The following is a 27,607-nucleotide window of genomic DNA, read 5'->3' as shown; positions in this document are numbered from 1 at the left end:
CGGACGCTGTTTTTGGTAGCTGGTGTTTCATTTCTGTCTCCAAGAGTGTCTTCTGGACAGGGAGCCTGGTCCCCCCCACCCCCACCCCGGCGCTCCCCGCGGGACTTGATGGCTTGCCTCGTATAAGCAGAACCTTCCCAGAATCCGTCCTGTACAGGGGCACCATGGCCACTTCTGCTCTCCCAAAGGCCACCAGCCAGCCCCACGGGCTCTCCACTGGCCCCTGGATCGGCAGGCTGGGCCTCGGTGATCAGTGATCTTGCCGTAACTCTTACCTGCCCCGAGGCTGTGGGGGTCACCACTGCAGGGTGGTCTGATTTGCTCAGAGCCGGAGAGGCTGTGTCCTTGGGCTGAGCTAGGGGGCTGCCGATTAGGCCACGGTCCAGGAAGAGTGGCTGAGGACTTACCGTGTGCCAGGCCTCGGGGAAGGAACAGTAAGTGCCAGGTCACCGTCCTGCCCTTTTGGGGCTTAGTGTCCTACGGCAGACAGACCCAAAGCCCCTAATGACCCAGATAGTTATGTAATTTCGGTCGTGAAAGGCTATAAACTAGATTCAGAGGAATGTGGGTGTATGTTAACAGGGGAGTGCCTCGTCTGGGGAGTTTGAGCTGAGACCTGAAGGTTGAGGAGTGAGGCAGATTGTGTGTGTGTGTGTGTGTGTGTGTGTGTGTGTGTGTGTGTGGGCGTGCGTGTTAGGGGCAGATGTATGAATGAAGCTGGATGGATGGATAGCGGATGGGTGGATGAATGAAGGGACGCGTGGATGGATGAGTGAGTGTTCCAGGCAGTGGGAACAGGCTATGCAGAAGCTCAGAGACCAGAGGATGCAAGGTGACCCTGTAACTGATGAGAGACCATTGTGGAAGGTGTTTGGAGTTTAAGGAATGAGACTGGAGAGGTAGGTAGGTAGGAGCACCATGTACCGCTGAGCAAGTTGCGCACTGCTCCAGGGGGTGCCGGTCTTATAGATGGCGGTATGAACGGTGCCCCCTGGGCTGTGCAAGATGGAGGCCTGCAGGAGGGAGCCCATCATGCGAACACCGTATGTCTTAGGAGGGGTTTTGGACTTTGTTCCCAGAGCACTGGGGAGCTACGGAAGGCTTTTAACAGTTGGCGATGGGGCTCATTTCCATTTATAGTGCCCCAAACCGGCGCTGTCCAGTAGAACTTTCTGTGAGGATGGAAACGTTCTATTTCGGCACTTTCTAATACGGTAGCCACGTGTGGCTTTTGAGCACTTGAAATGTGGCCAGAGTGACCAAGGACGTGACTTTTGAATCCTTACGAGTGTAAGTTTAAAAGGCTGTAATAGCCAGATGCGGCTGCTGGCTCCATAGTGGACAGGCAGCTCCAGAGACTGAGACCATATCCCCCCCCAGACTCCTGCCCTGCTGGAGACGTCGCCGCTTGCCAGAAGGCTGGGCGGAGGCCTCAGACTCCCCCCTTCTGTGGACCTCAGTTCACCCTCGGGCCAGGGAGGCCACAGGCCTGTGGTTCTAGGAACTGGGCCTGGTGAGCGTAGAGCTGAGGGGCCGCGTCCATCCCCTCTGCGCCTGAGACCTCGTCTCTTCCCCTGCTCCCACCCCCCCGGGGGTGCTGAGCCGGTATCCGTCCTGCAGAAGCAGCGGCCGTGTCCCTGCCCTTCCCGGATCCCCCCTAGGTTCCCCACAGCAGCTCCTCATCTGTATGGTGGAGAGCTGGTCACACTTGCGTCCTGTGCCCAGGATGTTCGCATCAGGACCTGGGCGCGGTGGGTCTTACCTGGGCCCCCCGCACACCTGCTCACTCCTCTGCCCTCCGTTGCAGTGCGCTATTTCCTGAAGAACAAGGTCAGCCCTGATCTGTGCAATGAGGATGGTCTCACAGCCCTGCACCAGGTAAGGCCAGGTCCTTGGACCTGGGGTCCCTGGATCCCTGCGCCCCAGCGGAACGGTCACGCCATCTCCCGGCCTTTTCCTGCCCAGAACCCCCAGGGCGGAGGGGAGGAAGGGCAGCCTCAGCTGTCTCGTCTGAAAGGCTCTTGTCTACTTGGGAGATGTGCGTGTCTGTCACCGCCACGCCCACGGAGCCCCTGGGCACACGTGCGTGCGGCACACGCACAGCCTCCCGGCACAGGGAGCCTTTGTCACCGCGTCCTCTCTGCCCAGCGAAGGGCTCGACAGACAAAGCAAGTTTGTTCTGAGCTTGAGGTTTACGGAGCATGTTTGTTCGCACCCACCGAGGCCTCCGTCCACCCTGGTGGGAAGGGTGATTGACAGGAGGCCACGTGAGCCGCCTGGGGTCGCACAGCCGTGGTCCATGGCCGTGAACCAGGTGCCCTCGTGGCCCACATCCTTTCCGGGGCGGCGCGATGGGCCAGCCCCCCCTTGGCCCGAGAGGGGCCGTTCTCGCTGTCATCACTCAGCTGGGTGCTGCCAGAGCCTCCTAGCTGGGCCCCGGCATTCAGTTGCCCTGCCGTGTTTCGTTCTTCCCGCGGTGGCCTCGGGGACGCTCGGGCCAAAAGTCTGATGTTACTCAAAGCACTCTTGGTGTCCTCCCACATGGTGCCTCGAGGCCTGGCCCCTGACCAGTGCTCCATGCTCCCTGCCTCTCCTGGCTCCAGCCGCATGGCTTTTCTGTTCCTTCCACACACTGGCTCCTCCCACCACGTTTCCCATGGCGTGTGGGGGTGTGCCCTGATTAGCCCCCGTGTGCAGCAAGAGCCTGAGAGCTGTGCTATCGTATAGTGTCCTTTTCTTCTGAGCACCTGCTCCGGTAGCCATTTTAGCCATTCGATGCTGGCCTCCCTCTATCCAGACAGAGCCCGTGTCTCCTGCCCATTGGTACGTCCTACCATCTTTCCCCGTGCTGGTATACAGTCAGTGCTCGATATGTGCGTGCTGACTTGAACACACGGAAGTCTCCCGGTGCTCTGGCCCAAGTTTCTGAGCAGGTGGACTTGCACGCAGTCTGGCAGGTGGGAGCCCAGGCTGCCTGAACCCCAAGCTCTCTCCCCGAGAGCGTCTCCATGAGCTCACGAGGGCAGGCAGGGATGGACGGAGACTGGCCGCTGCCCTACCCGTGAGCCCCAGGGGCAAGCCCCACCCCCAGCCATCAGCCCAGTGGCTTCCTATCTGTCCTTTTGGCTTCTCTTCCGCTCCGCAGGGCTTCATTCACCCACTAATTCTAGCTGTGTGATCTTGGGCAAGTTACATAAGCTCTCTGTGCCTCACTTTCCTCATCCGTAAAATAGTAAGTACCCACCTCACTGGGCCGTTGCGAGGATTAAACGAATACGCATGACAGCCCTTCAAGCGTCTCCTGACGCTGCATAAATATTAGACGGCATTATCGTTATTGAAATTTGTCACCTCGTTCGCTTCTGTACAGAGCCACTTATGTGAAGTGTAGTTGATCCTCTCAACAGCCCTTTGAAATATTATGGTTCCCATTTTATAGCCCAGGAAGCCGAGGCTCAGGGCCGGCACTGTCTAGTAGAATTTTCTAGGGTGATGGGATGTCCTGTGCATCTGCACTGTGCAGGACGCTAGCCTCGCGGGGCTGTGCGGCACTCGGAGTATTGCTCTGAGGATTGAATGAGGTCGTCTGTGGCCAAAAGTTAGCGAGGTGGCCCTAGCGGCACCTCAGAAAGCACCAGCCGGGGTTATTTGATAACGTGACAGGCTGTTATTGCCACTGCCCGGCTGTCATTGCTGTGTCACTGCGGCTGCATCCAACACAGGCTGGAAGCGCCTTCGCACGCCTGGTAAAGGCGTGTGGCTCTCCTCCCCTTGGCAACAGGGAACCTTCGAGGCTTGTAAACTGGGACTCATGGATTGACGAGGAGGAGCTCTGTGGGTTGAGGGTGTGGGAAGGGGGGCGACGGGGAGGCAGGGAGAGATGATGAAGCCGCATCAGGGCAGTGGGGCTGGGGGCAGTGATTTAGAAGGCGGCATCCACACCCCATGAGAGATTGGATGTGGGCAGTGAGGGGGCGGGAGGAGTCATCCAACCGCAGGTGCCATTTCCCACCTTGGGGAATGTAGGGGAGGAGGCCTGCCCACCCCACCACCTACCGCCCCAGCGTGCACCCCAAACCCAGCCCTTCGTCTGGCCGAGCCTCGGAGGTGCAGGCTGGTCCAGTCCCTGGGCATCCCCCTCGTAAGGCTGCAATTCTGGGTGCGCAGTCCCTTCCCCTTTCAACCTGAGCTCCTCCGCTACCCCGTCCTCACGTTTTCTGTAGCCCTAAGGGCGGGTTCTCTGGCCCGGCTGTCCCCAGACACCAGGGGCTGACCTGCTCCTGCTGTGGACAGGAACTCCCCAGACCCAGCTCCCAGCGACAGGGGCCCCTTGTAGGTCCCCACTGCCTCCCTCCAGTGCCTTTGGCTCCCTCTGCTGGCCGTGCTGTGCCACTGCATGGTTCTCTCCACCACCTGAGGCACACCCCTCTGGGGTCACACCTCTGCCCCACTTGTCTGGAGAGATGCCCTCAGACCCAGCCAACTCTAGACAGGCTGGAAAGAGATCTCTGGCATTAATCTGCACAAACGGTTGCTCTTTTCCCACACGTCCTTCTGGCACTGAACCCTGGCTCTGCCGGGGATGGGGTGGGGGGCCATGGTACCACCCTATCCCCAGCCCCATCGCCACGTAGGGCCATGGGCTCCCAAAAGTGCCCCTGATTCTTCTGCTGGCATCCAGTCACTTCTCCCCATGTCCACAGATAGTCCTGTCGGCCCAGCCACCATCGTCTCTTAACTGGATGATTTTGCCATAGCTTCTCCCTGTCCCTCTCCTCCTCAAAAAGTGCTCACATGCAGTCTGTTCTCCACATGCACCGAGAGGAAGGGTTTTTTTTTTTAAAACAAGTCTGATTATGTTGCTCCTCTGAGTATAACTCTGCCACGTCTCCCATTGCACGGGGACCAAGCCCTTCCCTGGATGGGGCAGCACTGAGCACAGATGCCTGCTTTGTCCCCTGCTGGCTTCTCCATCCCGGTCTATAGAGTGACTCCCTGTCTTCTTCCTCCTCTATCCTCGCCTCTGTCCTCTCAGGGCCCTGGCTTGAGGCCCCCCCTGTCCCCTTGGAATCGTTCACTCTCTGTCCCTGGAGTTTGAGGGCTCTGGTGGCTGTCAGAGGTCTTTGTCTCCCTGGGGGGCTACGGGTTCCTGAGCCTTCCCTGTCCCCAGGGCTGACCTAAACGTGGACAGGCCAGAGCATAAACCTGGCTGTGTCCTTTCAGGGACTCTGTCAGGGTCCACAGAGCCCTGATGTGGAGGAGGGTTCTTTGCGGGGGTGGGGGGAAGGCTTGGTTACTTGGGGCTTAAAAAAGAACAAGATTTTGAAGCCTCATTCAAAATTTTGTTTCGTTTCCACCACTCACAAAATATTGTCTCGCTGCCCCTTGGATTTTTTATATTTCACTTATATTTTTATCTTGAATGTTATTAACTTTCTCGTGGGGAAACCGAGGCTCAGAGAGGCTATGTGGCTTGCCCAACGTCACACAGTGTGTGAGTAATGCAACTTGATTCAAATGCAGACAGTTTGGCTGTACTGTCCTTCTTGTGGCCTCTCGAGGGGAACCCCGCAAGGGCCGGGGCCCCGCTGAAGCTGACCCCGTGTCCCCCCTCACCCCCCGCAGTGCTGCATCGACAACTTTGAGGAAATTGTCAAGCTGCTCCTTTCCCATGGTGCCAACGTGAATGCCAAGGACAACGAGCTGTGGACGCCCCTGCATGCCGCGGCCACCTGCGGTCACATCAACCTGGTGAAGATCCTCGTTCAGTAGTACGTGACCCTCTCTTCCCCAGGGACAGCCTCCCCTCTGCCTTTGGTGGTTTTCTATTTGTTTTGTTTCTGCCTTCCACCCCTTCCCCCCCCCCCCCCCCCCCCGCCTCTCCATCTTTCCTTTTCCTCCTGCGGTGCCATTTTCTCTGTCTCTTGTGGTGCCTCGTGTATCTCTCTTTCTCCCCATGCCCTCCCTTCACCTCTGTCTCTGTTTCTCTCTCTCTTCCTCTGGCCCCCAGTTCCCTTCCTCCCTCCACCTCTGTGTTCCTTTCCCACTCTTGTCTCTCTCTCTCTCTCTTTTTAATATAATTTATTGTCACATGGGTTTCCATACAACACCCAGTGCTCATCCCAACAAGTGCCCTCCTCCCTGCCCGTCACCCACTGTCCCCTCTCCCCCACCTGCTCTTGTCCCTTTTCAATCTGTCTCTCCCTGCGGTTTCCCCCCCAAAACATTAGCACACGACATAAAAGCTCACCTTTCTTGCATTGTAGGAACAATCCCGATCAGTCTTGGTGTGAATCCTTTTAACAGGCTGCTGAGTGGGGGTTGCTAGTATTTTGTTGAGGATTTTTGCATCCGTGTTCACAAGGGATATGGGTCTGTAGTTTCCATTTCCTGGAGGGTCTTGGTCTGGCTTTGTATCAGGGTAGCATTCTCTTTTTTTAAATCTCTTTTTTTTCTGTCTCTGTGGGTCCATGAGTTTACATTCATCTCCTCTACTCTCTTTGGGTTTCGTTGCCGTTTTTGGTTTCTTTTGCTATTAAAAAAAAAAAAGCATACTTGCTTCCTTGGCCCTGCCTCTCAACTGTTATTTACATGCTTTTCTTCAGGACAGAACCTGCTTTGAGGGGCACCACGTGGCCGTGTTTTTCCTAGGAATATGGCCATTTCTCTATATGCTCTTCTGAGGGTTCTTTCCTGCCCTGGAAGGCTTTCCAGTCCGCTCAGGTTCTGTAGACACACAGAAAAGACAACGTTCAATTTTAAATTATCGCACATCTGACTGAGCCGCGGGGAACATCGAGTGGCCACAGCCTGATCAGTGATGGTGCCCAGAGGAGAAGGGAGTGCCAGCCGAGTACAGTGGGTCCCCAGCGCTGATCTGTACCAGAATCACATGGGGCGTGGGTTCAGAATACATAATCCAAAGCCGCACGCCCAGAGACTGTGTTTCAGGAGGTCTGGAGCGGAGCCCAGGAAGCTGCAATGTATGTCGGTGATTCCCCGGGTAATTCTGCAGGGCATCTCAAGATCGCGTGTGGGAACCACTGGGCCAAAAACCAGATTCTGCCAGAGAGCCCCAGGGCTCTGTCCTGCCCCTGTCCTGTCAGCCTTTCGGGCCAGGACTTGGGAGAAGGTCGGGGGGAGCCGGTGGACAAGGACTGAAATAGAGCCGGGGTTTGAACCTTGACTCTCCCGCATGCTTGCTGGGTGACCTTGGACAAGTGACTGTTTCCCCTTGAGTGAGATGGGTCCACAATAACAACTCAAAAGGACTAGCACGAAGAGTCACTCAGACGATGTGTGTATAGGGCTTAGATCAAGCCTGGCTCTAAGCAGATGTGTGATAATTTGTGCCGTTAGTGTTATTTGTACTATCGTCACCAAGGAAGACTTTGACATCTGTCCTCAAGCGCCTGTCTGCTGGCCCAACAGAGCAGCAAGCTGGGGGTGGTCTGCTTGGGACGGCTTTCCTGGGAGCTCCCGTCAGAGGCCCCCGGGGATCCTGAAGCTGCTGTCCTGGCTGGGGTGCCCCAGCGAGGCGGAGGGGTAGTGGGTGCTGGGGTGCCCAGTGGGGTTGCGGGGGAGAGGCTGGGGGCGGCGGGGGCGAGGCAGCCAGACCAGCCCTAGCCACCCCTCCCCGGCCCTCACACTCACTCTTTTTCTGCAGTGGGGCCGACTTGCTCGCCGTCAACTCGGATGGAAACATGCCCTACGACCTCTGTGAGGATGAGCCCACCCTGGATGTCATCGAGACGTGCATGGCGTACCAGGGTAAGGGCGGAGTACCAGGGATGGGCACAGGTGAACGCGTTAGCTGGCTGCAGGCCCGCCTCATGCTCCCCGCTCAGGAAGTAAGATAGGTCCTCGTCGTGGTTGTTATCCGGGTGACTAACAGGACGAGGCCACAAGAGGCCCCTGGAAAACGTGCTGTGCAGGAGGGAGGCACTGTTCTCATCACGTCACCCACACGCGCGGGCGGCCTCAGCTGGCCTCGTCTCCTCTTCGTCAGCTGTGACAATTCAATTCAATAAACACTCACAATAAAGATATATTCCCCTTTGGAAACATAATCGAGAGTCAAGAACATTCGCGGGTGCCCGCTCTGTGCCAGGCACCACGCTGGCTGCCAGGGGCCGGGATAAACAAGATGTGGGCTGTTCTCAGCTCACAAATGAGCCGCAGAGAGGAAACAAATGTGGCAATCAGAGACCTGCCCGCCCCCACCACCCCGCACGCATATTTCTGAAGGCCTCCTTGCAAAGAAGTCTCAAATCCAGACCCTTGACTGCAGTCTGAGGTCCGGCCGGGACCCTGCCGTTGAGTCTCCTTCCGGGTTGGGGCAGTAGCCACCGATGTGGTCGCTGGCCCGGGCTCTCCCTATTCCTCTGCTGCAGGGGTCCTTCACTTTTGTACAGTCTGGTGAATCCGGGGGCACCTCTTCAGGAATAGTGCTTTTAAATGCGGTTCTCAAATTCCCAGCATCATAGCGGAGATCAGTCATGTGAAAACATGGCTACCAAAACATTTTTAAATGTGTTACGTAGAAACTTCGTTAATTCACGAAACAGTATGAAAATACCTGCAGGTTTCTGTTGGTGACGGTCACGGGCACCTGCTAATTCTGTGGGTTTTCCCCACGTCCCCGGTGGAAGGAAATAACTGTATTTCACTTCGTGGTTGGTGATAATAAACGTGTAATTTTTTTCCCCTCCTTTCGAGTTTATAGACCTCCCCTCAGTTCTGCCCAAGAATGTTTGATTTGAGGGACATTTCTGTGGAACACGTCACTTTCGCCTTTTTTAAACACCATGAAGTAACTGTCGGTAACGCTTAGACTTTTAGTCGGAGATGCAGGCTATCGAATGTTTTTGTCCGGGTCCTTCCACTCCAGTTTATTCAGCTTGCCATTCAGAAGTTACATGGTCGCTAATTCATCCATGCCCGTAACAGAAATTCATTAAGCATTGAGCCCTCGTGCTACAGAAACAGACATGGGAGAGATGAAGGGAACTAACAGAGAGACTCTGGTCAGACAGGTGGTCGAGGCGGGGGGGGGGGGGGGGGTGCGTCAGCAAGGGAGGTGATCCCGGCCAGACCTGCAGGATAAGACAGGGCCAGCCGACTGAGCGGTTGCAGGCAGGCAGGTGGATGTAGGGATTTCTGGTGTAGAGAGACGGAATATGTTGCAGTAACCAGTCCTATTTAAGTGCCTCCTGGGCTCCAGGCAGGCATGGCCCTTGATCTTTGGGCCAGTGCACGGTGTGCGTGTTCACTGGGCCTGGGAGACAATGACCCATGGGCATGTCTGTCTTCTCCCTTGCCCGGCAGACCTCGGGGAGCAGGAGCCGTGCCTCGCCCTTGTGCCCCGCCACCCCTCCCCGCTCGGGGCCTAGGCCCGGGGTGCTGACTCAGTCCCCCCCACCCCCATGCAGGCATCACCCAAGAGAAAATCAACGAGATGCGGGCAGCCCCTGAGCAGCAGATGATTGCGGACATCCACTGTATGATCGCAGCGGGCCAGGACCTTGACTGGATAGATGCCCAGGGTGCCACACTGGTGAGCAGATGGGCCCCGCGGGTTTGGGCTGGGGCGGGGGGCGTCAGCACCGGAACCAAGACCAGCTGTGGCCGAAGTGGGCCAGCACCTGGTGGAGGTTAAGCTTATACAGTTGGGGCCTTGAACCTCTTCCAGACGGCTTTGGGGCCAGAGTTGGCTCTGGAATATGGAGCGTCAGCAGAGCGGGGGGCTCACCCCCTTTGAGAATCTGGCCACTTTCAGCTGGGGCTGGGAGTCAGGAGCCCTGCTGTCCGCCCGTTCTGTGTCCAAGTTCCTCCTCTACTTCGAGCTCCAGGTGTCCATCCTGAGCTCATGATTTCCCCCTCCTCCAGGGGTGGCTGGTGCCATCATTCATCCATCTAGTCGACACAGACCTCCGTGCCACGTGCTTTACTAGACTTTGGAGAGCTAGAACAGTGAACCTACTCTCTCAGATCTGCCTGATTGGCTCCATTCATCCTTTTGGCTCGAGTGTCACCTTGACCTCTCTCCATAGGCTTTCATAGGACGATGCAGCCTAGTACTGGGGAGGGCCTGCTTCTGAGGCTCTAAACTGAAAACAAGAGCAGGGCCTGGGAAGCCCGGATGCCCCCCTGCCGCCCCGCAACCCTTGCTGATGGCTGGGCCCTGGCCTGGGCTTGGGGTCCTTGCTGGTCGTAAGCACTCAGGAGTCCCAGAATCTTCAGCTGACCAGCTGGGGTTCACCAGCAAGACCCCTCAGTGCCCCTCAGGCCTGACCTGGTGGCCCAGGTGTGGTTACTGGGCTTCCCCCACCCGGTTCCTGAGCCCCACCCTCTGCCTTATGCCTTTTCCTGTTCACTGGGTCCCTGCTCAGCCCAGCGCTAAAAGATAGAGTTAGGTAGTGAGACCAAACACGGCAGTATGAAATCAAAGCTAAGCTGTCCCAGGGCATGGCCCACCCTGGCTGGAGCTCCTTTGGGTGTGTGGCTGGGCCCTTTAGACACATGGGTCTTCTCTTGGGCTGAGGGCTGGCCTCAGGGTGGCCCAGACCACATGGGCCAGGCCCCTACTGGGTCTCAGGTCGTCCCAGTAAAGTGGGGATATGAATAGCACCTTCCTCACCAGGTTGTTGGGAGGAATAAGTGAGATTCTGCATGTAGGTGCTTAGCACAGAGTCTATAAACTCGCAGTGGATGTTAGTGATTAACATCTTTTTAAGTTTATTTACGTGTGTGTGTGCGCACGTGTGTGTCTGTGACAGACAGAGAGAGAGAGAGTGAGCGAGCTCAGGGGACAGGGGGAGAGAGGGAGAGAGAATCCAAAGCAGGCCCACGCTGTCAGCGTGGAGCCTGATGTGGGGCTCGAACCCACGAACTGTGAGATCATGACCTGAGCTGAGAGCAAGAGTCAGACACCTAACCAGCCGAGCCGCCCAGGCGCCCCAGTGTTATGGTTATTCTAGCAATATCACTCTCCCGGTCGTGCCGTTTTCTTCCCAGCCAAGTATGAGGCCCCACGGTTTGTAATGTCTGGCTGGCCTGCTCGGTGTCCTTCTCCACAGCTGGCAAACCACGCGTTTGTAAATCAGATGATTGTTCTAATTTTCATGTATGCCTGTACCGGATCACACCCCGGGTTTATTCTGAAAATTAAAAAAATAAAGGAAAACCTCTATTTGCCGGAACCTCATAGCAACCTTACCCCGGGATGGGGCAGCGTCTGACCATCAGGGCTGTGTTCTGAAGGGCCACTTCCTGGGTTCATGCCTTCTCTGTCCCACTGACCGGAGCTCTGTGGCTGCAGACCTCAGCCCCGCCAGAGCTCTGGTGTCCTTGGGATCTCAGCTCTATCTCTCACCTTGGCTGGGCAGTTGGTTTCTCTTTGCCTCATCTCCTTACTCCTTCCTTTCTTCCCAGGGTGCACCTTACCATCACTCACGGCCCTCCAAGACAATCACTTATTGTTTGTCATGCGCTAAGCACTTTATATATTTTCTGGAGGTCAAGCAGATGGGATATTTGTGGTCTGCAAGGCGGCATCCGTCCCCAGAGGCCTTGAATGGTGCTGGGTAGAAGAGTTGTGGCCTCAACATGAAGCTTTCCCTTGTTGGATGTGTTGGTTACCTATCGTTGTGTGACAAGTGACCCCAACACTTAGCATCTTAGAACAACAGTAAATATTTGTTATCTCACATGGTTTCTGTGGGTAGGGAATTGGGAACAGCTTAGCTGGGTAGCTCTGGTTGGGGCCTCTCACGAGGTTGTGGCCATCTGAAGGCTTGACTGGGGCTGGAAGATCCACTTCCAAGATGGCGCACTCACATGGCTAAGAAGTTAGTGCTGGCTGTTGGCCGGAGGCCTCAGTTTTTCACCTCCTTACAACCTCTCCTTGTGGCTGCTTAAGGGTCTGCACTACACGATGGCTGATTCCTAGAGTGATTGATCCAAGAGAGCCTAAGGTAGAACCAGCAATGCCTCGTATGACCTCACCTCAAATCACACACCACCACCTCACAATGTCTTGTTTGTTAGAAGCGGGTCACTTGTTCTGGCCCACATTCGAGGGGAGAGGAATGAAACTTCATCTCTCAAGGGAGGTGTGTCAAAGAATTTGTAGACATTTTAAAACCACCATGTTGGGCCTCTGAAACCCCTTCCTCAGAGCTCAGCACGTAGTAGGGACTCAGTAAGTGCTGTTGCCTTAACCATAGGGGCTCTCAGACCCACCACAGGATGGAGAGTGGCCTTAAGAATGCTTTGTAATGTGGCTGGATTTCCGACTCATTCTCTTCCATTCACTGCCCCCCGGAATGAGCTGGGATTTGGGAAGAAGTGGGACTGATGGCCGTAGGGAATGCTCACTTTCCTTCTCTCCTTCAGCTGCACATAGCTGGAGCCAACGGGTACCTGCGGGCAGCCGAGCTCCTCCTGGACCATGGAGTGCGTGTGGACGTGAAGGACTGGGATGGCTGGGAGCCCCTGCACGCGGCCGCCTTCTGGGGACAGGTAACTCTCCGCCGTCGGGCTGGGAGGGAGGGCACGCAGGACCAGCCCGCTGTCCTTTGGGCTGGCAGAGGGTTCACAAGACCCCCCGAAGGGGTTGACCACAGCTAGTTTGTGGGATAGGAAAGGACCTTGAGAGTTTGCAAAACCATTTGACAGGTTGTGTCCTGAGAAGATGATGATCACATTTGCCAAATTAGAAAATTCCTCACATTTTTGATTTGAGTAGTTTCTCCTTTTGTTTCCCAGATACAAAACTCTGATTACAGCTGTTGCCGTCCCTCCTTGGATTCCTGACAGCTCTAGATTTACAGCTGACTCCTTCTTCTTCTGTCCCTTGGCATGGCCCAGGCATGCTGGAGGAGGTGTCAAGCCCATTGTGTGGACAGGATTCCTGGCTCCAGGGTGCAGAGCCTTCCCTGCGAACCCGCTCTGCCCCATCATTTTTTATGTCATATCCTGAGAAACATTGGGCACTCTTACTGCCTCCCAGGCTTTTTGAGCCGAAGGGGAACGTGGGCTTCTTCCTGTTTCAGATGCAGATGGCAGAGCTATTGGTGTCCCATGGGGCCAGTCTCAGTGCTAGGACATCCATGGATGAGATGCCAATAGGTGAGTCCAGCATAAAAACTAATATACACATAGGTACTCATTAATTATTTGATGGATAGTGGAATAATTGGATAAATATATAGTTGGCTAGATGGTGGATTCGTGTGTGGATGGATAGGATGAATGAATAAATTAATGAAGGGTAGTTTAATGTGCAGATGCACAGCTGGATAGGTGGATAGATACGTGTATGGGTAAGTGGATGAATGTATGGATGGAAGGTTGGATGGACAGATGGATGGGTGGATGGACGGATGGCTAGATGGCTGGCTGGCTGGCCGGATGGATGGATGGACAGCTGGATGGCTGGATGGTTGGATAGATGGATGAATAAGTGGATGAGAGGGTAGGGGATGAATCTGTGGATGGATGGCTGGGTCAGTGAACAAGAAGACAGATGAATGAAATGATTAGGTGGATTGAATGGGTAGGTATATATGGATGGATGGATGGATGGATGGATGGATGGATGTGAGGATGGGTGGATGGACAGCTGGATGGATGGATGGATGGATGGATGGATGGATGGACGGATGGCTAGATGGCTGGCTGGCTGGCCGGATGGATGGATGGACAACTGGATGGCTGGATGGTTGGATAGATGGATGAATAAGTGGATGGGAGGGTAGGGGATGAATCTGTGGATGGATGGCTGGGTCAGTGAACAAGAAGACAGATGAATGAAATGATTAGGTGGATTGAATGGGTAGGTATATATGATTTGATATACATGTAATTTGGGGCTTGGACTACATAGAGTACTTGCTTGTTTCTCTTGATGTGTCTTATATCGCTGGAGAGTTGATGACTCCTGTTGGAAACTACCAAAGGGGGATGGCTCTTCCCATAGCTGGGAACCTTAGGAGCTGTGACTGTACAGATCCTGGGGTTCCTGTTCTTATCCTCTAAGGATTGGGGTGTAGCCCAGGAAGTAAGGCTGGCATTGTTTTTTTTCCTCCCTGGATGATGCCCCAAAAGATGCTGGGAGTTCTCAGGGTGTTGGGATGGCAGCTGCCGTGGCCTGGAGGGCCCTCAGGGGCCACTGGCCCCTGTACTGCTCCCCACAACAGTCTCCTTTGCCCCTTCAGACCTGTGTGAGGAGGAGGAGTTCAAAGTCCTGCTGCTGGAGCTAAAACACAAGCATGACGTGATCATGAAGTCACAGCTGAGACACAAATCGTCCTTGAGCCGGAGGACATCCAGCGCCGGGAGCCGTGGGTGAGCCAGGGCCGGCCAGCCTTGGCCCCTGGGGATGCTCCTGCCCGTGGCACCTGGGCACAGCCCTCTAGCACCTCCTCTCTCCCCTCAGGAAGGTGGTGCGGCGAGCCAGCCTGTCGGACAGGACCAACCTGTACCGGAAGGAATATGAGGGAGAGGCCATACTGTGGCAGCAGCGGAGTGCGGCCGAGGATCAGCGGACCTCCGCCTACAACGGGGACATCAGGGAGACCAGAACAGACCAAGAGAATAAGGACCCGGTGAGTGGCTTCATGCCCCTGCCTCGGTGTCAGCCCCGACTTGGGAGGTGGCCAGGACCCCAGCCCGGTCTTGCCTCTTCTTCTCGGGGCCTTCCAAGGGAGGGTGGCCGGGCAGTGCCCTTCAACCAGCAGGACCCCATCTGATGCTGGTGGCTCCTGTGGTTAATGAGGCGATCCTGGGGGTTGTGAGAGTCAGAGCCAGGAGCTTCGGCACACAGTAGGGTCTCATAACAGACAGGAGGTAACTGCCATGCGCCTGCCTGTGCTCCCGCAAACCTAGTTCTGGGCTTCCCAGAAGGGAGGTCCAGTGCAGCAGCCACCCTGGGAGCTAAAGGCACTAAAACTTTTTGGCCGTGGGAGGGGGGGGAATAACAAGATGCTGACCATTGTGTTTGCAGAACACGTCGGTTGGAAGACATTTTTTCAAAAACTGAGGAGGGTAGTGAGAGGACCTCCAAGAAGCCTGCTCGAGGAGTAGCCAGGGGTCTGGGCATTAAACTTTCTTTCTTTTTTTTAGTATCTATCTATCTATCTATCTATCTATGTATTTATTTAGAGAGTGAGCAGGGGAGGAGCAGAGAGAGAGAGGGAGACAGAGGATCTGAAGTGGCCTCTATGCTGACAGCAGAGATCCCAATGCGGGGCTCAAACTCACGAACCGTGAGATCGTGACCTAAGCCGAAGCTGGAGGCCTAACTGACTGAGCCACCCAGGTGCCCCATGGGCGTTCAACTTTCTTAAGGGAATGATGCTGTGTTGGTTTCCTAGGATTGCTGTATGTATCACATTACCGTCAACTTGGTGGCTCAGAGCAGTAGAGATTTATTCTCTCATGGTTCCGGAGGCCAGAAGTCTACTATCAAAGTGTCCACGGGGTTGGTTTCTTCTGGGGGTTCTGAAAGGGTATCTTTCCACGCCTCTCTCCTAGCTTCCGGTGGCTCGGGCATTCCATGACTCCAGTCTCTGCTTCTGTCTTCACATGGCCTTCTTCCTTGTGTGTGTCTGTGTTTCTGTTTTCTCTTCGTAGAAAGACGGCAGTTGTTGGATTAGGGCCCAGCCTAACTCAGTGTGACTTCACCTTATTTTAATGTATTACATCTGCAAAGACCCTACCTCCAACTAAGGTCACATTCGGAGGTGTGGGTAGGCCATGACTTTTGGGAGGACACTACTGGACTCAGGTTCCATGCATGGCTGCTGTCTCGCTTCGTGGGGCCAGCAAGTTTGGGGCCAGAGCAGAATTGCTGGGGACAAAAAAGGGAGGGGCTGACCATCCCAGCAGTGGTCTGCCTTTTTTGGTTCTTCTACCGACCATGAGCAGCTGAACACATCTCTAGACGGTGTGGCTTTGGTGGGATGCGAAATGATTAGCTGCCCAGAGTGCCCACCTGTCGCAGTGGGACCCTGCTTCCCAGCTGGAGCAGAGAGGTCATGTGCAGCCTTGTCTCACCCGCAGGGGAAGGTGCCCACTGAAGGGAATCCAGTGGAGCCTTGGCTGGGGACAGAGAGGGCACCTCGGAGGCTTTGTTCTGCCTGGTCCCTAAGCTTGGGGGTTGGGGAGAAAACAGCTCTAGACTGAAATCAAATCACATTTCAGATGTCTTCCACTACACATTATTTACTTTTCCTTCGTGAGTTGGATTTACGTATGGTAAAGTACACAAATCTTTTTTTTTAATTTTTTTTAACATTTATTTATTTTTGAGACAGAGAGAGACAGAGCATGAATGGGGGAGGGGCAGAGAGAGAGGGAGACACAGAACCCGAAGCAGGCTCCAGGCTCTGAGCTGTCAGCACAGAGCCCGACGCAGGGCTCGAACTCACGGACCGCGAGATCATGACCTGAGCCGAAGTCAGACACTCAACCGACTGAGCCACCCAGATGCCCCAGTACACAAATCTTAAATGGATTTTTCAATGGACTTTTATAAATGCGTACCCTCAGGCGAATGCATAGAACGTTTCAATCACCCCCAGGAAGTTCCCATGTTCTCTCTTCCAGTGGTCCTTCCTCCCCACCTCCCCAAAGAGAGACGCTACTTAACTTGGACCGGTAGAGGTTAGTTTTGTGTACACATCTGCATACGAATGGATCCAGGTAGTAGGTGGTCTTTTGCATCTGACTTCATTCTTGACTATGAGACTCGTCCATGTACAGGCACGTAGCGGCAGAGTTCATTCGTTTTCATTGCTCTGGAAAGTTCTGTCGTTTAGCTAGGCTACGACGCACGAGTCCATTCTCCTGCTGGTGGAGGAGCAGGTTGTTCCTGCTTTGGGTTGTTTCAAGTTTGGGGCTATTTTGAATAAAGCTGCTCAAAACATTCTCATCCATGTCTTTTGGTGGGCATCAGCACTATTTTCTGTAGGCTCTATACCCAGAAATGCAGGATGAGTCATGGGGAGGCTACGCAAGATACCGCCAAGCACTTTGCCAGGGTGATAATACCCGTCTACTCTCCCAACAGTGCTCAAGAAATGTGAGAGCTTCTTGCCAATCCTTGGCGTACCCATTCCTTTCCATCCGAGCCATCCTGGTGGGGTTACTGTGGTAGCTCGCATTTTATTTTATTTTATTTTATTTTATTTTATTTTATTTTATTTTATTTTATTTTATTTCGTTTCACTTTATTTTATTTTATTTCATTTCATTTCATTTCATTTTGTTATTTTCTATTTTAGTTATTTCATTTCATTTCATTTTTAAATGTTTATTTTGAGAGAGAGAGAGAGTTGGAGAGAGAGAGAGAGACAGAGACAGAGAGTGGGGGAGGGACAGAGGGAGACAGAGAGAGAATCCCAAACAGTCTCCACTCTGTCAGTGCAGAGCCTGATGTGGGGCTTGAACTCACGAACCAGGGGATCATGACCTGGGCCGAAATCAAGGGTTGGATGCTTGACCGACTGAGCCACCCAGGCGTCCCTTGCATTTTAAATTGGTATTTGCCTGATGGTGGTTGGTGGTGAACACATTTTCATGTGCTTATTGGCCGTCTGGTTATCTTTTTTTGTGCCACGTCTGTTCTTCTGCCCCCCCCTTTTTTTTTTTTTTAATTTTTTTTTTTTAACGTTTATTTATTTTTGAGACAGAGAGAGGCAGAGCATGAACGGGGGAGGGTCAGAGAGAGAGGGAGACACAGAATCGGAAGCAGGCTCCAGGCTCTGGGCCATCATCAGCCCAGAGCCCGACGCGGGGCTCGAACTCACGGACCGTGAGATCGTGACCTGAGCTGAAGTCGGACGCCTAAACGACTGAGCCACCCAGGCGCCCCTCTTCTGCCCCTTTTTGTTGGGCTGCTTATCTTTTCCTTATTGATGGGTGGGAGAGAGACCGAGATTCTTAAATCCTCATGGAAGTGGCTCCTCCTTCACACCTACTGTGTTTGTTCAGATCTCCCAGGCCAGGGACTCTGCCACAAGTGCTCAGTTGGCGTGGAGCTGTGTAAATCATTAGCCCTGCAGGGAATTAGGGTGGGAGGGGGGTGGCCCGAGTCTGTTGATAATTTCTACGGCTTCCTCGTCAGACTGCAGTTTATTTAGGGGTTTGTTGAAGGCAAAAGAATGGGCCATTTTGCCTCTGGGGCTGGGGTTTCAGGCCTGGGGAGAGATGGCAGCTTGAATTTTTGTATTTGTTTTCTTTACTTCCAGAATGGTCCTGGAAAGAGACCATTCCGAAGATGGCTGTCTTCCCGCCAGTTGCCCAGCCATCCAGCGTCAAGGGCAGCTGTCAGGGTCCAGGGCCCCAGATATCAGTCCCAGCCCCCGGGGTAAACCAAGGAGATGGCAGGGCACAGCTACAAAGCCCACAGCTCCTTCCTTTTTCTTACCTCCCCCTTTCAAGGCTGTAGGTACTGACAGGGCTGCGATGGTCTCTAAGACAGACATTCTCCAAGTGTGGTCCCTGGACCAGCAGCAGCGGCATCACCTGGGAACTTGTTGGAAATACAGATTCCCAGGGGCGCCTGGCTGGCTTAGTCAGTTAAGCATCTGACTTCGGCTCAGGTCACCATCTTGCAGTCTGTGAACTCGAGCCCCACGTCGGGCTCTGTGCTGACAGCTCAGAGCCTGGAGCCTGCTTCACATTCTGTGTCTCCCTCCCTCTCTGCACCTCCTCAGCTCGTGTTCTGTTTGTATCTCTCTCAAAAAGTAAATACACATTAAAAAAAAATTTAGAAATGCAAATTCTCTGGCCTCGCCCCAGAGGTACTGAATCATAAACACTGGGCTCTGGGTTTAACTAGCAATCTGTGTTTTCACCAGGCCTCCAGGGGATTCTGGGGCACACAAGAGTTTGAGGACCATGCATCTGGGGGGGAGTATTTGCTCAGCTTGACCCGCAAGTCAGGTTTCTGCCAAGACTCTATCCGGTTAACCCCCAGGGCTGGCTTTGGCACACGCTTTTGGCAGAGCTGAATCCCTGGAACTCAGGAGTGATGGGACAATCCCATCTCTTAAGTTCACAAACTTAACTGTTTGTTAAGTTAAGTTCACAAACTTAACTGTACGAGAAAATCACCTGGGGCGGTGTTTTTGGGTTTGTTTTCAAAAAATTCTGATGTCTAGGTTGCAACCCAGACAAATGAAATCTGAATCTTTGGGCCTGGTGTCCAGGCATTGTATTGATGTATTTAAAAATTTTTTTAATGTTTATTTATTATTGAGAGACCCAGAGAGGGACAGAGCATGGGCATGGGAGGGGCAGAGACAGGAGAAGACACAGAATCTGAAGCAGGCTTCAGGCTCTGAGCTGTCAGCACAGAACCCGACGTGGGGCTCGACCTCACGAACTGTGAGATCCTGAACGGTGCTGAAGTCGGACGCTCAACTGACTGAGCCACCCAGGCGCCCCTGTACTGATGTATTTAAAAAGAAACTAATAGACTTGATTTTTTGGAGCAGTTGTAGTTTATAGAAAACATATGTAGAAAGTACATAAAGTTTCCACACACACCCCTCATCATGTCCCCTGATATCCACTGGTATTAACATCTTATATTAGTGTAGTAGGTACGTTATCCTTGATGAGCCAATATGGATATATGATGATTAGCTGAAGTCTATTGTTTATGTTAGGGTTTACCCTGGATGTTGTACATTCTGTGGATTTTGACAAATGTGTAATGTCACATATCCATCGTTAAACTTTTATACAGAATACTTTCACTGCCCTAAAAATCCCTGGTGTACCTGTTCGTCCCTCCCCAACCCCCTGGCGACCACTGATCTTTTTACCATCTCCGTGGTTTTGCCTTTTCCAGAATGTCATAAAGTTGGAATCACACTATGTAGCCTTTTCAGGTTGGCATGGATATGTGTTTTTAACTCCCCAGGTGATGCCATTGTGCATCCCGGTTTTAGATCCCTGCTACTCAAAGCGTCAGTCTGGAATTTTCTTAGAAAAATGCTGAAATTCAAGTCCCAACCCGGATCTGGTGACTCAGCATGTGCATTTTAACGAGAGCCCCAGGTGACTCATATGCACATGAAGTTAGAGAAGCACTTATTTAGACAATGAAGAATGGTCTTTTTCCAGGACCATTCCGGAAGCAAAGAAAATAGATACAAAAATTCAAGCTGCAAAAAAAAAAAAAACCGCCTCAAATGTGGCTTCAATCTGCCTGTGTAGCTCGGAAGGAGCCGTTAAAAACAAAAAGAATATACACACATTCGTGGAAGCTGACTGTAGAAAAGGCCCCTCCCCTTACCATGATTTAGCCCAATTGTATATTTCTTGGAGGTCTTTCCAAGAAATGGAAATTCTTGGAATCACAAGTCAGCGCATGAAGATTGCTTTCATTCTTTTTACCAGATGCAGAACGTTCCAGCACAGCTACTTGCCAGAATTTCCCCACTGCCTAATGGTGACTTCCAGGCTTTTCTCCCCTAAGGGAGCATACATCTGTGAAATGAAGTCCTAGAAATGGGCTTGCTGGTGTAGAGTATGCATTCTTCCTTAAAAACCAATTTTTTTGGTGGGGTGCATGTGGGGGGGGGGGGTGATGTGATATTATCCCCCAAAGAGGTGTGGTGGCAGAGTTTATATACCTGCCAGTTTTCCCACACTCTTGCCGACCCTGAGGCATAACAGAGTTTTAAAATATTTGTTGGGGCGCCTGGGTGGCTCAGTCGGTTAAGCCTCCGACTTCAGCTCAGGTCACGATCTCGCGGTCCGTGAGTTTGAGCCCCGTGTCGGGCTCTGGGCTGATGGCCTGGAGCCTGGAGCCTGCTTCCGATTCTGTGTCTCCCTCTCTCTCTGCCCCTCCCCCATTCATGCTCTGTCTCTCTCTGTCTCAAAAATAAATAAACGTTAAAAAAAAAATTTAAAAAAATATTTGTTAATGTGATAGGTAAAAATATTCTGTTGCTTTTATTTTTATGTCATTAGTTGTTAGTGAGACTGAATATTGTCTCCTGTGTTTATATGCTATGAATATTATTATTATTGTTGGGAGCTGCACATTAGTGTCCTTTGTTGTTGTTTTTCTGTTGTTTTTCTGTTGGCCTTATATATATATATTTTTCAATTTTTAAAGTTTTTAAAAGTTTTTATTTATTTTGAGAGAGAGATAGACAGCAAGTGGGGAGGGTCATTGAGAGAGAGAGAGAGAGAGGGGTGCCTGGGTGGCTCAGTCGGTTAAGCGTCCGACTTCAGCTCAGGTCACGATCTCGCGGTCCGTGAGTTCGAGCCCCGCGTCGGGCTCTGGGCTGATGGCTCAGAGCCTGGAGCCTGCTTCCGATTCTGTGTCTCCCTCTCTCTCTGCCCCTCCCCCGTTCATGCTCTGTCTCTCTCTGTCTCAAAAATAAACATTAAAAAGAGAGAGAGAGAGAGAGAGAGAGAGAGAGAGAGAGAGGAGGCAGAATCCCAAGCAGGCTCTGCCCTGACAGCAGATGCAAGGCTTGAACTCACAAACTATGAGATCATGACCTGAGCCGGAATCAAGAGTCGGACGCTTAACCAGCGGAGCCACCCAGGTGCCCCTGGGTAGTTGGGCTTTTTAAAATGGGCTTTTAAGAGCTCTTATTTATATGGGAAATTAGTCCCTTTTCTGTCATATGCGTTGCAAATATTTTTATGTGCCTTTTGACTTTATTTATGGTGAGTTTTGCTCTGCTTTTTGTTGTCACCAAATACAGCCACCTTTTAGTTTCTAGTTTATAGGCAGCAGCTTCTTTCAAAGCTCTCGCTATCCAGGGGTTTCTGGGTTAGAATTTCTGCTGTTTGGAGTGGATACTTGCTGGGAATACAGAAGGAAGATGACAAGTGGCCAAAAACTCAGCTAGAAATGGCTTACACAAAACAAGACTTCGTGTCACCGCAAAGTCTGGGGCCGACTGGACACTGGGGCTGAAGGTGCACCCCTTCAGCCTCCCTTTATGTCAGCGGCACTGTCGAGTGGACCCTTTGACATGCCGTCTCCCCCAGGCCCCCAGCTTCCGTCACTGTGGCCACCCTCGAGTTCTGCATAAACAGAACTTCTGTTTCCCAGTTGTTCTGACACAGATCCCAGGGATGAGTTTTGTGCGACCAGTTTCAGCCAAGAACCAATTCCTGCAGTGAATCTGCCGACTGGCCATGCCTGGGGTCATGGTCCAGTCCTCACGGCAAGGATGGGGATTGGCCAGCTCTGTCAAAACGCATAGATCGGCGAGTCCCCTGAAGCAGAACGGAGGTCCTGTGAGCTCGGTTGGGAACATGGAGTGAGGACAGGTCCAGGCAATAGGCCCTCAGCAGAGGTGCAAGCAGGGAGTGGGTTTGGATCCTCTACCCGGCTGGTAATGTTGTCCTTCTCCCCCTCAGAACCCCCGGCTGGAGAAGCCCGTGCTGCTCTCCGAGTTTTCTACCAAGATCCCACGAAGTGAAATGGACGGGCCTGTTGAGAATGGCCTCCGGGCTCCAGTCAGCACCTACCAGTATGCACTGTCCAACGGGGATGTCTGGAAAGTGCACGAGGTGCCTGACTACAACATGGCCTATGGCAGCCCCGGCGTGGCCGATGCCACCTCGCCCTGGAGTGGCTACAAGGAACAGAGTCCCCAGACGCTTCTGGAGCTGAAGCGGCAGCGGGCTGCGGCCAAGCTGCTCAGCCACCCCTTCCTGAGCACTCACCTGGGCAGCAGCATGGGCAGGACGGGCGAGAGCAGCAGCGAAGGCAAGGCCCCCTTGATCGGAGGCAGAACTTCACCCTACAGCAGCAATGGAACCTCGGTATATTACACGGTCACCAGCGGAGATCCCCCGCTCTTGAAGTTCAAGGCCCCCATGGAGGAGATGGAGGAGAAGGTCCACGGCTGCTGCCGCATCTCCTAGTCTCTGTGTGACGGAGGAGAGAGATGCTTCGGGGAGGGGTCTCTGGAATCCACCCACCCGGCAGCCCTGGCTGGGGAGACATCAGAGGGCAGCTTGCGGGGAGGTGGGCTTTGCTTTCCAGAGCTGAGCTCACCTCTCACCCAGCGGCCCATAGCATCACCACTTCCCACGGCTCTGCTTCCGCTGCATTGTCTGCCGTCAGAAACAAGGCCCCATCGTGGCTTCCTGACTCACCTCGCTGTCAGATTTTGGGGGGGGGGCGCTGGGATTCCATTCCAGTTCTGTTGTCGGTTAAGGCTTCTCTGGACCGGGACTCGCATATCCCATATCGGTGCGCACGTGCACGCGCACACACACACACACACACACACACGCTCAACCCTGTGTAGGAATGACACAGCTGGGCTCATGGGAAGCAGGTGGGACTGAGAATTTGTGGGTTCTTCCCAAGAGGATTGAGGCTAAGACTCCGTTTCATCACCACTGCCAACGTGGCTTTAGTAGGGGAGGGGGGCTGCGAAGCTGAGACCCACGGTCCTGCCCAGGGTCACGTGGGGGGGGGGGCTGGGCTACCATCCACATCTAGCAGGAGAGGAGGTCCACTCTGTTCAGAGGAAGCTCTGAATCCACGTGGGGTCAATGAGACGGGCAATGGCCTTCTCCCCACAGCCTTGCCCATGCCGGAGGCCAGCTGTGTGACCACCCAGAGGCCGAGGTAGAAAACCAGGCTAATGCCTGGGATATTCCATGCCTGGGATAATCCAAATCCTATTCTACTTTTGGATGGAAGTGTCAAAAATTGGAGGCAAGGGGGAATAAGGTTAGTGTTTCCGAAAGTGCGTTGGATAAAAGGATTCTTTTAGGCTGTAAGACTACAGGTGGGAGAGAACTGAATTTGCTTTCTTGCTTTCTTTCGTGGATAGCATCATGCTCACTGGGTTTTACTGACTGGTGTTGGAAGAATGAAGCTAAGTGAGGAGCTTCGGTTGCAAGGGCTTTCCAGGGCGAGGAGTGAGTTTGTGTTGTTAATTTCTACAACCCTCTCTGGTGACCTGAGAGAGCCCAGTGCCCTGGCCAATCTTTGTGAATATCCAGGTGATTTCGGTCCAGCCTCTGTCAACCAGACTCCCTCAGGCTGAGTGAGCCATCGGAGTGAACAGTGAGAAACTGCTGGGAGCCCCCACCCCTCCCGGGGTAAATGCCCAGGACCCCCAGCCCAGATTTGCCTTTTCTGAAATGCTCGTTGAGACAAGTTTTCCAGTTGGCCCTTGTGAGGTCCTGCTTGGCCCAGGGTCTCCCAGCCTGCTCTCGTGGGAGTGGTGACACCCCAGGGCTGCAAATCCAAGGCGTCCATGGCCAACACCCTGCACTGCATTCAGGACAGCGGTGATGGGGCTAGAGAGGGGCCTCACTGCAGCCCAACAGTCTCAAAGCCCTGATCTCCCTGATGCTGGGGAGGGAAAACCAAGCTGCCCACCGTCTCTCGACTGCATTTTCTTAAGAGCCCCTTTGAAATTGCTGCCCACGAGTTGGGTACTATTCACAGGCTCAGCCAAAACCTACTGGTGTACTTCATAAGCCGCAGGTTTGTTCCCTGCTCTGTGCGCCTTTTATTTATCCTACAACTACCTCCTTAGAGCTCTGAAGGGGCTCCCTAGGTCCAAATTCTGGGATTTGGGGGACAAATCTGGGTTCCCTTTAAACTTCTTTCTGAGCCTGTGAGAAATTCTCCCTGAGGGGCCCCTGGGCCAGGGAGCCGGGGCTGGAGGAGCCCCCCTGTGCCACAATTTCAGTAAGGGGGTCTGCTGTTTATCAGCCCCAGTCCCCACTGTGGCCTCCATGGCCCCATAGCCCAGAGAGGGAGCTGGATCCCAGGGGCCTGGCTGATGCTTTTCCAGGAGCAGGGCAGCTGGACCAGAGAGCAGAGGGCTCAGTGGAGTCACTGTGCACCTGGTGGCTCCTGGGAGCAGGGAGGGTCACAGCAGCAGGCCAGCCCCACCCCAAGTCCAGGATAGATCCAGTGGAGGGTGGAGGGGCAGCTCAGGAGACTGCAGGCAGGGATGTGTGATGCCTCGCGTGCTCCTGGCCTCTGCTGCGGTCTCTCCGTCACGTCAGCCCATGGCTGGAGCGGGGCAAGAATGATCAGAACACACATACCTTTGACTTTAAAACAGTGTTCAGATTAGACTGACCCTGAACTCCTTTTGAGCCAACTTAAGCTGCAAGCAGAAGAATGCCAAGGGAAGCCACACCCTCCCAGGAGAGGGCTGTGCAGGTTTTCGGATCTGCTGGCTCAGGGGCCAGAGACTGAAGGCATTCGTTGCCCACTCCGAGCCCTTCTGGCTGCTCCCTCTGTCCCCTCACTTCCTGCCTCCTGGGCCACTCCTCTCCCAGCTGGAAAGAAGGCCGGGAATCCCAGCTGATTCCCCGACAGCAGCCAAGCGCAGACTCATGGGCATTTTAGCTCTTGTTTTCAGTCCGGGTAAGCCGTTCCTTGCTAGGGCTTCGAGTACCTGGGAACTCAACCTACGGGTCTCCGTGGTGTTGAGGGACAAGGCGGGGTCAGGGTCATTCATTTATTCGCTCATGTTGTTTATTGAGTAGCTGAGACTTGCCAGGCACTAGGGTTAGGCTCTGGGGGTAAAGGAGGAGCAAGACAAGGCGAGGAGACTTCGTTTTACAGTTTTTATCCCTTGACGACCAGCATCTGATACCTTGAGGTCTCAGGAGCCCCTCTGAAGTTCACCTGAGACAGAGGGACAGCATCCTGGTGTAGCTTCACCTTGGTTTCTAGCTCTGGAGTCTCTAGAGTGGGAAACCCATCCGCAGCCAAACTGCCGTCCTGGCCATCCCCGGATAACATTTGCCACTAAACGCAGATGCTGGCTCTTGAGTTCCACGGAGACAGCATTCCAAGTCTGTCTGGGACTTTCAGGGAGAGCTGCCTTCAGGCCAGCATCTTTGGGGCATCGTAGACTGGCAGATTTGAGGTCAGTATGTGGAAGAACAGAGAGTCTGGAATTTGCTGCTGCTTGCGCCTCGGGTTCTGAAACTCACTGTCTCTTCTCATTTTTGCTCCTTTGTTATGGAGTCCCCCTGCCCCACCAATGGATAATGGGAGGTGAGGAACTTCTCCTTTAACACTGAAGCCTTTCCTCATGCATCTGCCTCCTCCTGGCAGGTGTGGATCAAGGAGCGGGGAGAACGCTAGCAAGGTATACCAGATGCTCAGCTCACTCCTGAGCCCCAGGTCCGGTGGTAGTTCCTGGCTGATTAAAGGAGGCTACTCACAAATCACGTGCCACGTGGCTCACTGTGAGCTCTGGCCTTTGCTCCCACCCTGTGCCCCCGGACCACTGAAAACTGTGGCTGTCACCAGATAGTTCCTGGCCAGGAGCTCAGGGAAGTGGAATAAACCTTAGACCCAGGTTCAGGATGTTAATTCGCCACCAAATATGCAGCTGCGATTGAACTGCTCCACACTGTTGGATCAGGGTCAGTGGGCTTAGGAAAGCAAACAAGGGGGTAACCCTGTTCTACACCGCCATGGTTTGCTGGCTCTGTAATAACGAGACCGTTTTCGGCAATTGGTACCAGATACCTTTTGGTGTTGAGCTCTCTCTCCCACTTGCCTTCCCAGAGTAGGTTTTGCTGGGGCACTTTCCAGAAGGGCAGTTTTTACAAGATGCTCAGAGGGACTGCATTTAACTCTTGCTATTGTAGCCTGGGGACAGCCTCCGCCATCCCAGTGCATGTAAGAGCGAAGGGTCATGCGGTCAGTGGTTGACTCTCCAGAAGTGACCCCCTTTGCCAGAAGCTGTAGACCTCTCCTTGATAGGAGTCTCTTGTTGGCCAGTCGGCCAGAGGGCCTGCTTCCCGTGAACATTGCAAGTGCCACAGTGCGGGGCCTGGCTCTGTGCACCGAGGAAAAGTCTGCAGACACCCAGCCCTCCGCAATAATTCACCAGACCAGAAGCCACTGATGTACAGAGAACACTGAAGAAAAATGTATTTTATGTGAAAAAACGTTAAAACTCTGTATACTGTATCAGCAGCTTTGTGTAAAAAATGGCAATCAAGAGAGTCTAATATATTTAAAACTTTTTTTAAAAAAAAATCCTCGCGGATCTTTGATATTGTATTGAAGTAACTTCCGGGTAGCTCCTCGCCACGTGGCAGTGGTGGGCCTCGATCCAAGACCGTGGCTCGACCACACCCCGAAGGGGCGTGACCCTGGGGTTGCTTCCAGCTGCCGAGGCCTGTGACAGAATTCACTGTTGAGAGTTTTTAATTAAGATTATTAAAATTCCTTTTAATAACACCTGCTAGTGTGGCTGTGGTCATTGCGGCGAGCTCACTTGGATTATGCTGAGTTGAATTCACAAAGAGATGCTCTCTGGGATGGAGGGCAGGGGAGGGCTCCTGGTCCCCATCCCCACGAGGGCTCAGACACGGAGTAGATGTCTTTCTAGATTGGGGGATGGTGAAATCCAATGCATCGGGGGATGGTGAAATCCAAGGAAGGGTGGTTGGGAATGACCTTCACTTTGTCATATGTTCCCTTTGGAATAACATGGAACCCTGTAATAACTCATAAGTATATGAGGTTTTCCCCCCCTACTTTCAAAGGTTTATCTGGTACATGTATAAATAACGGGGCTGCCTTTCTAGTTTTGGAGTGCACCTGCCGACC

General features: G+C 53.3%; 1 protein-coding gene across 2 annotated transcripts in view; it reads left to right on the top strand.

Annotated features, from left to right (window-relative positions):
* The window catches only part of PPP1R16B (protein phosphatase 1 regulatory subunit 16B), a 100,839-nt gene extending 73,604 nt beyond the window's left edge, over positions 1-27,235 (top strand). For both annotated transcript variants that reach the window (XM_047853027.1, XM_047853026.1), the window contains exons 3-11: positions 1,808-1,878; positions 5,626-5,771; positions 7,667-7,770; positions 9,432-9,556; positions 12,397-12,522; positions 13,056-13,131; positions 14,220-14,349; positions 14,441-14,609; positions 22,405-27,235. In XM_047853027.1, the coding sequence (XP_047708983.1) occupies positions 1,808-1,878; positions 5,626-5,771; positions 7,667-7,770; positions 9,432-9,556; positions 12,397-12,522; positions 13,056-13,131; positions 14,220-14,349; positions 14,441-14,609; positions 22,405-22,914 (1,457 nt within the window). In that variant the 3' untranslated portion in view covers positions 22,915-27,235. The remainder of the gene's footprint in view (positions 1-1,807; positions 1,879-5,625; positions 5,772-7,666; positions 7,771-9,431; positions 9,557-12,396; positions 12,523-13,055; positions 13,132-14,219; positions 14,350-14,440; positions 14,610-22,404) is intronic.
* The last annotated feature ends 372 nt before the right edge of the window (positions 27,236-27,607 follow it).

The sequence above is a fragment of the Prionailurus viverrinus genome, chromosome A3 (assembly GCF_022837055.1).
Source record: "Prionailurus viverrinus isolate Anna chromosome A3, UM_Priviv_1.0, whole genome shotgun sequence".
Classification (NCBI taxonomy): domain Eukaryota; kingdom Metazoa; phylum Chordata; class Mammalia; order Carnivora; family Felidae; genus Prionailurus; species Prionailurus viverrinus.
This window is presented reverse-complemented; position numbering and strand designations above follow the sequence as displayed.